Here is a 13,347-nt window from a genome sequence, read left to right on the forward strand (position 1 = left end):
ATAGAATCAGAGCTGGAGGCAAGATTGGGAGATGAGTGTTGCCCGGACTGAAGGAGACTCATTTGAAAGAGTTATTGATCTCTTGTTATGCAGAGGGGGTTTATATGAAAATGTGTTTGTTAGGACTGAAATGAAGAAGGGGTTTGCCTAATGGAAAGTGACGTTATTACAGCATGACCTGTTGATTCAGTGGCTCGGGTATTCTAGATTTATGGATGAGGTCGGAAAGTCTTTGGTTGAGATGATTAAGAATAGAAACAACAATCCAGTATGGTTTTCCTAGAAGCCATCTGTACTTGGTACAGTCTCAAAGGCTATACATTCTTTGCGGATTGAACTGTGAGAACACTGTAAAAAAGTGTTAACATGCACATTTTACTTTCTCAGGATCTTTTTAGCCATCTCATATAAAAGGTGATATCCAGGAAAAAACTATTTTATAAAAGCAACCTGCTAAAGTCTCAGATCTGCAAGAACAAGGTGGTAGTGTTTTTGTACCATTGTTTCTTTAGGATAAAACATGATTTGTGGTTAAAATACTCCTTTTTCTTTGAAGGAGATATTAGCATGCTGGGAAGAAAACGAAAGGGTAAAGGGAAAATAAATTAGATCAGACAAACACAGGACTCACTCTCCCACTGAGTCTATGAGACAACTCGTATTAAGGACAAACATCTGACTTAAATTTCCTGCTCTTCCAAACAGTTCAGTGTGATTTGGTTACCTTACAGAGTCTTTCCACAGATGGCACCCTTCCTTAAAATTATTTCTCTAATTTTGACTGATTTGCTAAGCTCCACTCCAGAATGCCAAATAAGATTCACTTCATGTGAATTTGGAAATTTTCTATAAAATCTGCTCATAACATGATATCAATAAATGTTTTAATGTTTCAAATTTAACATTGAATAACAAAAGTTAAAATGATAATGAAGTCAGCACGCCAGCATTCTTTAAAGCACACACGCACACATGCACACACACACACACACACACACACACACACACACACACACACACACACACACACACACACACACACACACACACACACACACACACAAGATTTAAAATGTACTTTAAAGTAAAACATTATTTTGACATTATTACAAAACACGCTTAAAGTTGTACTTAAGTGTGTTAAGAAACATAATGTATGGAAAGCATGCTCTGGCCTTTTATTTCATTAATAATATATTTTCTGCAAGCACAGGTTTGTAAAAAAGATTTTTGAAGTACATTGCAAGTGCATATTCAATACAATTAAGCACACTTCTTTTTAACAAGGGATATGGGTTTGTAATGACATAATAATAATAACATTTAACTATGTATTTAACAACTACATTCATTTCAGATCACCCTTATATGCATTCTCCAGTTTAATCCATCATCTAAATGCATCTGATGTAGTTTTGAGTCTCGATTCTAGTATGTTCGCAACACACATCTAGTCATCTAAAAAGCAAATGTTGAAGATTGATGGCTTGGAATATATCCAGACTGCATATGAAACACAAGCTGGATGGCTGGTTAATAGCTTAAGCTTGAAGATGACAGATGTGTTTGGTGTTTGCCGTCACTAGTCCATCTGTTGCTGTGATGATGAGATGACTTCCCAAACTCCACACCTGCATCCTATTGAATATCATCCATAATCACTTTCTGTCTACAACAGAGGGAATCCCCAACTGATTTTATCAGTGTTCAATATCACAGCTACTAATACATCAACACAACAGAAAGTGTTTGATAAAACAGACGTATAGATCTCGAAAATTGTTTACAGTAGCAGATCTGGCAGAGGTCCAAAGTTGCATGGATCAGGATCACTCCATAACTGAGAAAGAAAGATAAAGGGGACAGGGGAAAGAGTTGGTGGTGTGTGGTTGAAAAAGGAGAGAGGTGAAGAGTGAGAGATGGAAAGGTGCAGAAAATAGCTCCACAATATTCTCAGAGACCAAACCGAGGGTCTGTTATCAGGACGCATGGAAAATATCCTCAACACTATCCCCTAAAGCGACAGAGAAGTGGAGAGGGACTGAGAGTAAGATTTAGGGTCAAAGTATATAGTAATAATTAAATAAGAGGAGACACAGAGAGAGAGATTTCTTGAAAGACTTACAACCTTATAGAATACCTCCAGATTGTACACTGAAAATATACATTGAATTAAAAATTGACATGGATTTCAGCATTTCTTATATCCCTTCTTTTTAATGTCACATGCGCTGAAGCCACATGATCCATTATGTCCTAATATGATTTGAGAATGTCCCAGAGAGCATCTTGTGCTTCATTGTTAGCAAAAATCATTAGTGTACAAATTAGTTTAAATGGTCAGTATCACAAATTTATTGCATGAGAGACCATTTGGAAGCATATTGTATGTAAAATACCGTCTGTAAATGGGCTTTAACCATGTGAATAAATCAAATCAGACTTCTTTAAATCTGAATGAAAGAATCATAACTAAAGGCAACTAAAGTCTCACAAGAATGTGTTTTGTCAGATGGAAACTGTTTCAGTAACAATTGCGAAAAATGCCTGCTACAAGAGAGGAGGTCTGTAAACATTCCCCGAGTTGTTTGTTTGCTCTGGCTCGCTTCTCTCTCACAAACACTTGAGGGGCAGACGTGAAGCGAGGGAAGAAGATGCAGATGATAAAGACAAGAGTTATTACTATGAAAATGAAGTAGATGAAGATTTTTATTTTCACATTATGTTATAAACCACATCCTCAAGAAACATATTTTTCCTTTTCTTTTTAAGCTAAACAAGAAAAAAAAAATGACAGTGGACTAGGAAAATACATTTATACATTTAATTCAAGATATATTCTTTGAAAATAAGTCTTAATATCATCAGCAATTTCTCTTTTCAAAGCATGTTTCAGGAATATATATTTTAAAAAAAGACAAAATATCTATCTATCTATCTATCGATCGATCGATCGATCGATCGATATATATATATATATATATATATATATAAACTAAATGAGGCCTTAAAAGGACACTGGACTGGAGAGGTAAGAGGGAATGTGTTTGTGTGTGTGTGTGTGTGTGTGTGTGTGTGTGTGTGTGTGTACTTATGCACAGGGGCTTTATCTTGTGTGCTGGTGCTTTCTGAGTCCCTCTATTGTATTTATAGCTCATCTTGATAGAAAAAGCCTGCCCAGACCCTACCGCTCCAATTAGTCACCCCCATAGGTGGAGTAATTTAATCAGGAGAGCATACTGCCCCAGCCGAGAGCCTCCACGAGAGCCTCAGTCTGGCCAGACTCTTCACACAGACAGACAGACAGCTCTTCTCCTGAGGTAAGAACCAAAGCCGCTCGTGTCTTTACAGGTCGATTACTAACACCAAATCCCACTCGTGAGCAATGATACAACTATACCATCCACCACTAAACCTGTGTTCTCTGCTTGGATCACTCAAATTTGTGCTTGCATCTGTCATGTCAATTCTTCTGCCGTCACGTCTGCTGCTTACTCAAAAATACAGTAAAAATAGTAATGCTGTGAAATATTATTACAACTTAAAATAACTGTTTTCTATTTGAACTCATGTAATTTATGCATTTCCAATAGTAATTTCTTCAGTGTCACATTATCCTGCAGAATATACAGAATATGATTATTCATTTGTTAAGAAAAACAAATATTCTTATTATTATCAGTGTGCTGCATGGTATTTTTGAGGAAACATGATACTTTCTTTTCCAAGATTCTTCAATGAATAGAAAGTTCAAATGAACAGTATTTTTTTCAATGGAAATCTTTTGCAACATTATAAATATCTTTACTGTCACTTTTAAACAATTTAATGTACCAATAGTCATTGTCTGTGACACCCCAAGGACTATCAGTTATAAATCTCTCTTAAAACATTTATGGAGAAGATAAAAGGCACGGTTTGCATTTATAGAGTCAGGATGGGTGGTCAGACTCTTGTCTCACTCTCTCCATGGATCTGGATTGTGCTGGAGCAGGAATGGGGGTGTGAAGGTTGTGTGTGGGGCGCGTATACTTCCAATTAGCATTTTGTGATATGTTTGTGTGATGACACCCGCAAATGTCTCCAAACACAGCTCAGCATTATAAAAAGCGAGATTAGGGAAATACCAAATCATGCCCAAGAGAGATATTGTTAAAGAAGATCAAGTGTGCTGGTGACACAATTTCAAAAACAAAAGAGTATAAGGTTTTACAAACTGTCAAGAATGATTCAACTGACATACAGGATAACTTTGCCATTTAGACTTCAGCTGAATTATTTCAGCTTCCACCAAACTTGGTTGAATGAATGTAGTCTTGTCAGATTTTACAGGGTAATTTCAGGCAATCATAGAGAGGGTATTTACTGGATTGAAGAGGAGACTGTTTCAAACAGGGCAACAAAAACAAATAAGATTAGATTAATAAGGTTTTCTTTGACAACATAAGAGGAAACAGAAGAATGAACTATGCAAGTAAAGCCAAGTATCATTAGATCTTTTGCATGATATTTTATGAGTAAAAAAGTTTTCTCTCCAAGTATTGTTTTCTTTTGCTTACTTTAGCACAACAGTGTGTGTCCTACATTTAGATATGTCTATAATGCAAAGTTGTAAGTACTATACATTTCCAAAATCAGCTCTGGATTTGGAGGCTTACAGAAGTGGTTCTCAACCAAAGGGGCTCAAGATGACTTTAAATGATTTAAAATGAATCAAAAATTTAAATAAGGCAAACTATACTAAAGAACAAGTTCACGGTGAAAAAAACAGGTGCTTATAGTTTTGGAAAACCACTGGTTTACAGAAATCACAGAGAAGAGTGATTTGTAAAGCATTTCAATACTTGGACAAAAAAAAAAAAAAAGCTTAGTATTTAGTCACACAATATTCAACAGAATAATTATACAAAAATAAATATCTTGACCAGTCATGGTCAGGCCTGTGCTTAGACCCATGGACAACCTTTTCCCACAAGAAAATATGGTCAGAATAACCTGCCGTGTGCCATTTTGATAGCGTGGAAAGACGTAGAAGGAAACTAATGGGAAGAAATGAGATGTCTTGCCAGTTGGATGGAGAAAGGGAGAAAGCCTGAAGAAGTGAGACTGCAGAAAAGGGCAAGACAAACAGGAAGCAGAAGAGGGGGAGTGAAGGACTGACTGTGCAAGTCAAAGAATTTTCTTAGAAGGATTTTAAGCGAGAGAGCCGCTTCTCCTGGTTTCCATCTGCTGCCTTTTATGGTAAAACAGTGGAGGGGGATTTGGTGTAGAAGTGAAGCCCGGACTGGACGAGGGCTCAGTCAGACACACTCACAACAGAATAGAAGTGCTGAGGAGCAGGGAGAGAGCGTGTGCGGGACACTGGGGACGCTTGAGACGGCAGCACACAGCATCACCGGGCTCATGGGAACAATACTCAGAGAGGCTTAACACGTCAAGGACTCAGACAGACCAGTGAGTAGATGACCCGTTATCTAGAATCATTTAGAAGAAATCACAATCTCTCTTTCAATGAAACTCACATACGATACACACTGGACACCAGCGTTTCTTTGAATGATTTGCTTTCAGATCAGTTTTAAAATCAGACCAAAGTTCTAACAATAGAATAATGTGGCCTATTACAGGAAAGATGGAATATTCTCAGAAAAAAGTCCATTCATAGTGATGTTTATAGGTAATTGCATCCATGCCAGCAGAGGCACATTTACAAATGCACGCTAACACATGCTGATACACAATATAATGGCTGACAGCTGGAGGTGAGAGAACAGGCTGGTTACGATGCTATGATGTACTACACTCAGGAATTCCAGTGTGCTCCATCCAGCACTCAGAAGGACTGATGCTTGATTTCTCGTATATCTCGTTACTGTAAAGAAACGGTGCAAAGCTGTCACTGGGGCAGTACCTTCTCAAAAGGTACTATTTTGTACCTCTTAGATGCTAATATGTTCATTTTAGGTACTAATATGTACTGTCCCAGTGACAACTTTCTGAAAATCTTTCTTTCTTGCTTTCTTTCTTTCTTTCTTTCTTTCTTTCTTTCTTTCTTTCTTTCTTTCTTTCTTTCTTTCTTTCTTTCTTTCTTTCTTTCTTTCTTTCAGAATTTTTGTTAAACCATTATCATATATATTTAATCTGTAAAAGCTAAGGAAGAGTTTAATGTAAAAATGTTGCAAAATGTATGAAATGGGCAAACTCTGAGATCACTAGTAAAATTGCATAGAATTTTCTCAATTGGATTATTATCATAACAAATTGGAATAAGATGATGGATGGGAAAATGTATTTATTGTAATTAACCAAAACTAAAACATAAGAGGTTAAAACAAACATTTTTGGAAAAAAAAAAATATTTAAAGACATATTTTATTACAGGCCATATTTCTCATTTTTGTTTAATTTAAGTTGAAGTTGCCTAAAATAATTTACACACACACACACACACAAAAACACTAAATGTACACATTAATTCAAACTAAAGATACTTTAAAAAATATGTATATAAAAATGACAAATTTTAAAATGAAAATAAAAACAGAAAATATAAATAAATCTAATTCAAAATATTAATAAAAACTAAAATAGCATATCAATAAAAATAAAATAACACTGTTTTAATGATGCATGAATTCCACAAGCACAACCTGATGATCATGTTCTTCAGGATGATTTGAGCAGATTTGAGCATCTTGAGCTTCAGTGGAAGCAAGAACATCTGGAAATAGTTTTACAATCATTGCATAAGTGACCTAAAAATAGTGAGGAATATGTATTTCTATATAAATGTATTAAAAATGTACAAATGTTCAGTTCATTTACAGGTTACAACACAGTGGTATTAAAAAAAATAGAAATAGAAATCTGAATATCTCACAACACAATTAATTATGATTTGAGCCAAATAAACAAAGATTGCAATCGTCTTCTCAGAGGTTCTAGCATTTTCACACATCCCCTCATACTCATACTCTCCACCACAGGACTGAAGGGCAGAAGTGAAGATGACAGAGCGTTATGACTGCCACTACTGCAAGGAGTCTCTGTTTGGGAAGAAGTATGTTCTTCGCGAGGAAAACCCTTACTGTGTGAAGTGCTATGAGAGCCTGTACTCCAACACCTGCGAGGAGTGCAAGAAAGCCATCGGCTGCAACAGCAGGGTAACATCACTTTTCACTTAAATATGCAGTTACATAAAACCAGCCAATCGGATTAAAGCTTGCAGATCTGGAAAGTGCATCAGATGGTCATCAAGCAGACTTTAGGTGGTCCTTAGGTACATTTCAATCTCAGAATTGTAATCAAAGTATGTCTTTTGCTGCTTTAGGATCTGTCCTACAAGGACCGTCACTGGCATGAGGACTGTTTCCACTGCTTCCAGTGCAAGCGCTCACTGGTGGACAAGCCTTTCTCCACCAAAGACGAGCAGCTGCTGTGCACCGAGTGCTATTCTAATGAGTACTCCTCCAAATGCCATGAGTGCAAGAAGACCATCATGCCTGGTAAGAGATTCTTCCCTGTGGGAGGAACCATTCCCTAAATATCAGTACATGTGTGTGTGCTTTTTTATATACTCCTGCACTCCAATAAAAACATAATCCTTCATTCAGCGACACATTCTTTCCATTAAAGTGAAAGAAAACTGCTTCCTTTCACACAGAGTCAATCTTTGCCCAGATCTTGTGAAGAAAGAATAACTGTCATTAGACAGATACTGTATATTACAGGCCTTTCATGACGTCAAAGCAATAGGTTAAGTGATCTGCTCAACTGCTAATAAATATTAATTCATAAATCTTCCAAGACAGGTCCTCATGACCATGTAAAAATGACACACTCTTATTAACTCATCACGTTTTATGAAAAATAACAATCATAACAATCAAAATGAACAGATGGAACCAAGGTTAGTTTTATTATATGTGTAGATTAAGGCTGTTGATTCATGTGATTCAGTTTGTGCTCACAGTCCTGTGGAATGTTCCAGCACTCACTGAGTTAAACGTACAATATTTCAAATCCGGAGCACATGGACTTAAAAGATATGAGCCAGACTCTTTAAAACAATGAAACTCTGTGCTGTCTCTGTTTACACCACTGCTGGCAGTTTGCGTCTGGACGTGTTAAAAAAGAATAATACTTTGTCTTCTTAACAGCTAAACTTTCCTGCTGCATTACAGTTCAAATGGGGAGTACTGTAAACCTGATAACAATTATCCATCATCTGTAACTGAGACAACCAATATATTATGCTGTAATGATTAATTATATAGAATTTGGGTTACACTTCATTTTAAGGTTTCCTTGTTACAGTGTAATTATACATACAGTACAGACCAAAAGTTTGGAAACATTACTATTTTTAATGTTTTTGAAAGAAGTTTCTTCTGCTCATCAAGCCTGCATTTATTTGATCAAAAATGCAGAAAAAACAGTAATATTGTGAAATATTATTACAACTTAAAATAATAGTTTTCTATTTGAATATACTTTAAAAGATAATTTATTCCTGTGATGCAAAGCTGAATTTTCAGCATCATTACTCCATTCTTCAGTGTCACATGTAACATCCAGATGTAATGATCATTTAGAAATCATTCTAATATTCTGATTTATTATGAGTGTTGGAAACAGTTCTGCTGTCTAATATATTTGATGAATAAAAGGTTAAAAAGAACTGCATTTATTCAAAATAAATATAAAAATTTCGAATAATATATATTCTAATAATATATTTTCTTTACTATCACTTTTTATCAATTTAACACATCCTTGCTGAATAAAAGAATTGATTTTATTTAAAAAAAAAAGAAAGAAAAAAAAAATTCTGACCCCAAATTACTGACCAGTAGAGTATATTGTTATTACAAAATATTTATATTTTAAAAACACATTTTACTTTTTATTCGTCAAAGTATCCTAAAAAAGTATCACATGTTCTGAAAAAATATTAAGCAGCAGAACTGTTTCCAACTTTGATAATGAATTATCATATTAGAATTATTTCTGAAGGATCATGTGATAATGATCCTAAAAATTCAGCTTTGCATCACAGAAATAAATGATAATTTAAAGTATAATAAATTTAAAAACAATTATTTTAAATTGTAATAATATATCAAAATATTAAATATTTTTTCTGTATTTTTGATCAAATAAATGCAGGCTTGATGAGCAGAAGAAACTTCTTTCAAAAACATTAAAAATAGTAATGTTTCCAAACTTTTGGTCTATACTGTATAAGGACTGAGTAATGTTAATTAACTACATATATATATAAACTATACACTATACTACTACTAACTAGGATTTGGGTTTGGCTTAGGGTTACTTGCATGTAATTATGCATAATTAATTGTTATTATAATAGTAAGTACATGTAACATGGGTAACAAGGACACCTTAAAATAAAGAGTTACCAGAATCTTAAAATTGTATTTGTGTATTCACTACAATTCAAAAACTGGAAGCAATTAATAACTTACTTTCAGTTTTTAATTGCTAGAATAATTACTTTTCTACTTTTTTAAAATACTTTTACTGAAGTATGAATTCAATAAATTTTTTATTATGAAAAGAATTCAAATAAATCTATTTCAAATAAATGCTGTTCTTTTGAACTTTTTATCAATCAAAGATTAGAAAGAATTAATAATAAGAAATGCTGCTTGAGCATCGATTCATCATTTTAGAATGATTTCTGAAGAATCACGTGACACTGAAGACTGGAGCAATGATGCTGAACATTCTGTTTCACTCAATTGAACTCTTTACTGTTTTACTATATTTTTGCATCCTTGGTGAGCATTAAGTGACTTATTTTTTCTTTTTTCAAAAACATTATAAAACAGTACTTACCCCCAAAATTTGAATGGTAGTGTACTTCACAAAATACCTGAGCTAAATATTAGAACTGGATATAATTATGAGGGCATAGAAAATATCTGATTATCCAGTGTAACGCCATTATAATTTTATAATGTTATGGATCTCAGTATCATTATAACGTGCTTCACTTCATAAGCAGACTGTTGTTTTGGGAAGTCGTGCCCTATTGGTTAGAGAGTTTGACCCTAAGGTTATGGGTTCGAGTCTCGGGCCGGCGATACCACAACTGAGGTGCACTTGAGCAAGGCACCGAACCCCCAACTGCTCCCCGGGCGCCGCAGCATAAATGGCTGCCCACTGCTCCGGGTGTGTGTTCATGGTTTGTGTGTGTTCACTGCTCTGTGTGTGTGCACTTCGGGTGGGTTCAATGCAGAGCATGAATTCTGATTATGGGTCACCATACTTGGCTGTATGTCATGTCACTTTCACTTGTATTTTGAATAAGATGGCTCTCCTCTTTCCCTCAGGCTCCAGGAAAATGGAGCATAAAGGAAACAGCTGGCATGAGACCTGCTTTACTTGCCAGCGCTGCCAGCAGCCGATCGGCACCAAGAGCTTCATCCCCAAAGACAACCAGAACTATTGCGTGCCCTGCTACGAAAAGCAGTTTGCCATGCAGTGTGTTCACTGCAAGAAGGTAGAGTGCACAGTTGAAGTAACCTACAAACTACAGCAAGCTAGGCGACAGCAATTAAACATACAGGCTACGAGTACATTCAACTTGTTAAGACTCCAGTCAACTATGAGTGAAATAGTGTTCTGTGCAGTGTGCTAGCTGTATACTGCACATTTTGAAAAACCCAGTAATTCTATGTATAAAGATAATCTGCATACTGTATAAAGAGTGAAGAAATCTGTTAATTTGATAGTCCTTCCTTGTCTTTGTAGCCCATTACCACTGGCGGTGTGACGTACCATGAGCAGCCGTGGCATAAGGACTGTTTCCTGTGCACCGGCTGTAAGCAGCAGCTCTCTGGCCAGCGATTCACCTCTCGTGATGACTTTGCCTACTGCCTTAACTGCTTCTGCAACTTGTACGCCAAGAAATGTGCTTCCTGCACCACCCCCATCAGTGGTATGTACAAACTAACAAATAGAAATAGAAATAGCTTCTATACAGAAAATACCTGTTGTGTTAAAACTGTTAATGTATGGTTGTTTGAAATCAGGGTTGTGTGCCAGTCAGAATTAAATTGTGAATGACTTTTAAATTCCTTGAATATAAAATGGTGTAGCACAGTGTTGTTATTGATAACTAAAATTAAAACTACTATAATTATTTGTTAACTGAAATACATCTGAAATATAAATATTAGATTAAAAACTTACACTTATATAACTTAAATTTTGAATTGTTGCCTTGGCAACTTACTGAAATAAAATCTGTTTGAGCTGAACTAAAACTAAAACTGAAAAACAAAAGCTAAATAGGATTATTTAAAAACATAAAAATGAAAAAGCACTATACTAAAGTTGCTAAAACGAACCCATTAAAATGAAAAATATTAATATATACTAAAATCATATAAATAAGTAATACTAAAATAACACTGGTGTAGCAAACAGGATGCAGAATTATAATTTGAATTTAAAGATGTTGAATTGAAATGTAATGAAATTGAAAGAGATTTATAAAATGTAATATTTAATGACAAATTAAAATTTTGTCTAAATTATTTATATATCGTTATGTACACTATTAGTACTTTTAAAGTCACTTTACATTGTCTCATTATATTTAATAAATACATTTCGATTTAATGGACTAGAATGTTCCCCGAAGGTGCAAAACTCCTCACCAGAAATTCCTATTTCAACATCCTGTGGCCTATTCAAATTCCAAAAACTGAATGGCACGAAATTCTCAAATTCTGAATTTTGCTTAACCCTGTTTCAAAAAGTTGCTAGCACTCAGAACCTGTTTGTCACACAGGACTCGGAGGAAGCAAGTACATCTCCTTTGAGGAGCGCCAGTGGCACAACGACTGTTTCAACTGCAAGAAGTGCTCCGTGTCTCTGGTGGGCAGAGGGTTCCTCACTGAGAGAGACGACATCCTGTGTCCCGAATGTGGAAAAGACATGTGAAAGCGTGCAAGGAAAAATGCAAGCGTGCATGACACTTAAAATCTTAAACCAAAGCATGAAACAGTGTGAGCAATGAATACATTTAGGTACTCCGTGGAAACAGTAAGCATTGCTAAAGCAGAGATTATAACAGTGTATGAACAGCAAGAAGCAGATTTTCTTTATTTGAGGAGATATATTTCAGCTTGCTTTAACTTGGAGACTGAGGAAGAGAATTGATTCTAAAGATTAAGCTGTAAATGTGAGGATAATTACCTCTTTTAAATGTCTAACCGGCTCTCTGATATGCAAAACGTATTTTGGTCTTTTTTTGTTTCTAACAGTTAAAGATGAATTCTAAATAAAGTACATTTAATGCAATATCAGTAAATCTTATTAAAACAAACTGAATACATGTTGTTTTTTGTTCCTCTAATTGAATGACATGAACTGGACTATTGAACTAGCAAGCACTCAGTACAGATCAAACAATAAAGTAGGACAATAGAGCCACCTAGTGTTCACCATGTCCATGCAACACAATGTGCATCCTCTTATCATGGCATATGCTAAATTAATTTGGGGAGTTTGTCAGTCATGATCTTAAAAGCTTTTGATGTACAATAGGTTTAAGTTCATGCTCCATTGCTTGAAATTGACAAATATAAAGTGTGTCTAAGTATGAATTTTTTGGAGTAGGAGCACATAGTGAAAGGAAAGCAGTCAAAAAGTGTCCAGTGCACATGGGAACTCGTTAAATCTCAAATTTAAGAGCAATGAGTAAAAGCATCCCAGGATGCACCCAATGATGTGGGCTGAGTGCGTGTTCAGAGCAAGTACAATTTTATATTTCTGATGATTTAGAACAGTGGTCTCCAACGTGGTGCCCGCGGGCTGAGTCTCTGAGTCGCCCGCCGAGGACCTTCTATAAATAGCCTGAATTGTAATCTTTCATTTTTTTATGATAATGTTATAAAATGAGAAAATAACTATTGGTGACATTTCATATACCATTAAAACATAATAAAATAATTCAATAAATTTAAAATATTTAGAATCTGCACGTCTCTCTATCTCTCTCGCTCGCTCTTCGTCTCGCGCGCGCGCACCTCTCTGTCTGTCTGTCTGTCTCTCTCTCTCTCTCTCTCGCTCGCTCTGCGTCTCGTGCGCGCACCTCTCTTGTTCTCTCTGCGTATCGCGCGGCAGAGGAGCAGCGTTTTAATTTAGTTAAACACAGATATTATGTTGCTTTTCTAATTTATACAAGTATGTAAAGTATATCATTCAGTCACTATTTAATATTTATGCCGTTTTTCTTTCTCCCTTCCCCCCCGTGATTTTGTCTATATCGCGAATATAAGACGACCCCCCATTTTTTAGGACAAAAACGCC

The 13,347-nt window shown here is 35.5% G+C and overlaps 1 protein-coding gene across 2 annotated transcripts; it reads left to right on the top strand.

Moving 5' to 3' along the window:
• The first annotated feature begins 3,249 nt into the window (after positions 1–3,249).
• On the top strand, positions 3,250–11,993 carry LOC132152745 (four and a half LIM domains protein 2). 2 transcript variants are annotated; one of them, XM_059561604.1, is made up of 6 exons: positions 3,250–3,320; positions 6,987–7,163; positions 7,331–7,505; positions 10,359–10,528; positions 10,780–10,966; positions 11,825–11,993. In XM_059561604.1, the coding sequence occupies exons 2-6, from the start codon at positions 7,008–7,010 to the stop codon at positions 11,974–11,976; spliced, it is 840 nt and encodes a 279-aa protein (XP_059417587.1). In that variant the 5' UTR covers positions 3,250–3,320; positions 6,987–7,007; the 3' UTR covers positions 11,977–11,993. The 2 variants fall into 2 exon arrangements, with proteins under 2 accessions (XP_059417587.1, XP_059417588.1); XM_059561605.1 differs by lacking the exon at positions 3,250–3,320 and adding an exon at positions 5,229–5,454.
• The last annotated feature ends 1,354 nt before the right edge of the window (positions 11,994–13,347 follow it).

Source organism: Carassius carassius, chromosome 11, assembly GCF_963082965.1.
Source record: "Carassius carassius chromosome 11, fCarCar2.1, whole genome shotgun sequence".
NCBI classification, from domain to species: Eukaryota; Metazoa; Chordata; class Actinopteri; order Cypriniformes; family Cyprinidae; genus Carassius; species Carassius carassius.

Excerpts from the sequence above, each read along its gene's own strand:
- LOC132152745 (XM_059561604.1), top strand. The coding sequence starts at position 7,008 with ATGACAGAGCGTTATGACTGCCACTACTGCAAGGAGTCTCTGTTTGGG. Across the intron at positions 7,506-10,358 it reads CAAGAAGACCATCATGCCTG|GCTCCAGGAAAATGGAGCAT; the intron begins GTAAGAGATTCT and ends TCTTTCCCTCAG. Across the intron at positions 10,529-10,779 it reads AGTGTGTTCACTGCAAGAAG|CCCATTACCACTGGCGGTGT; the intron begins GTAGAGTGCACA and ends TTGTCTTTGTAG.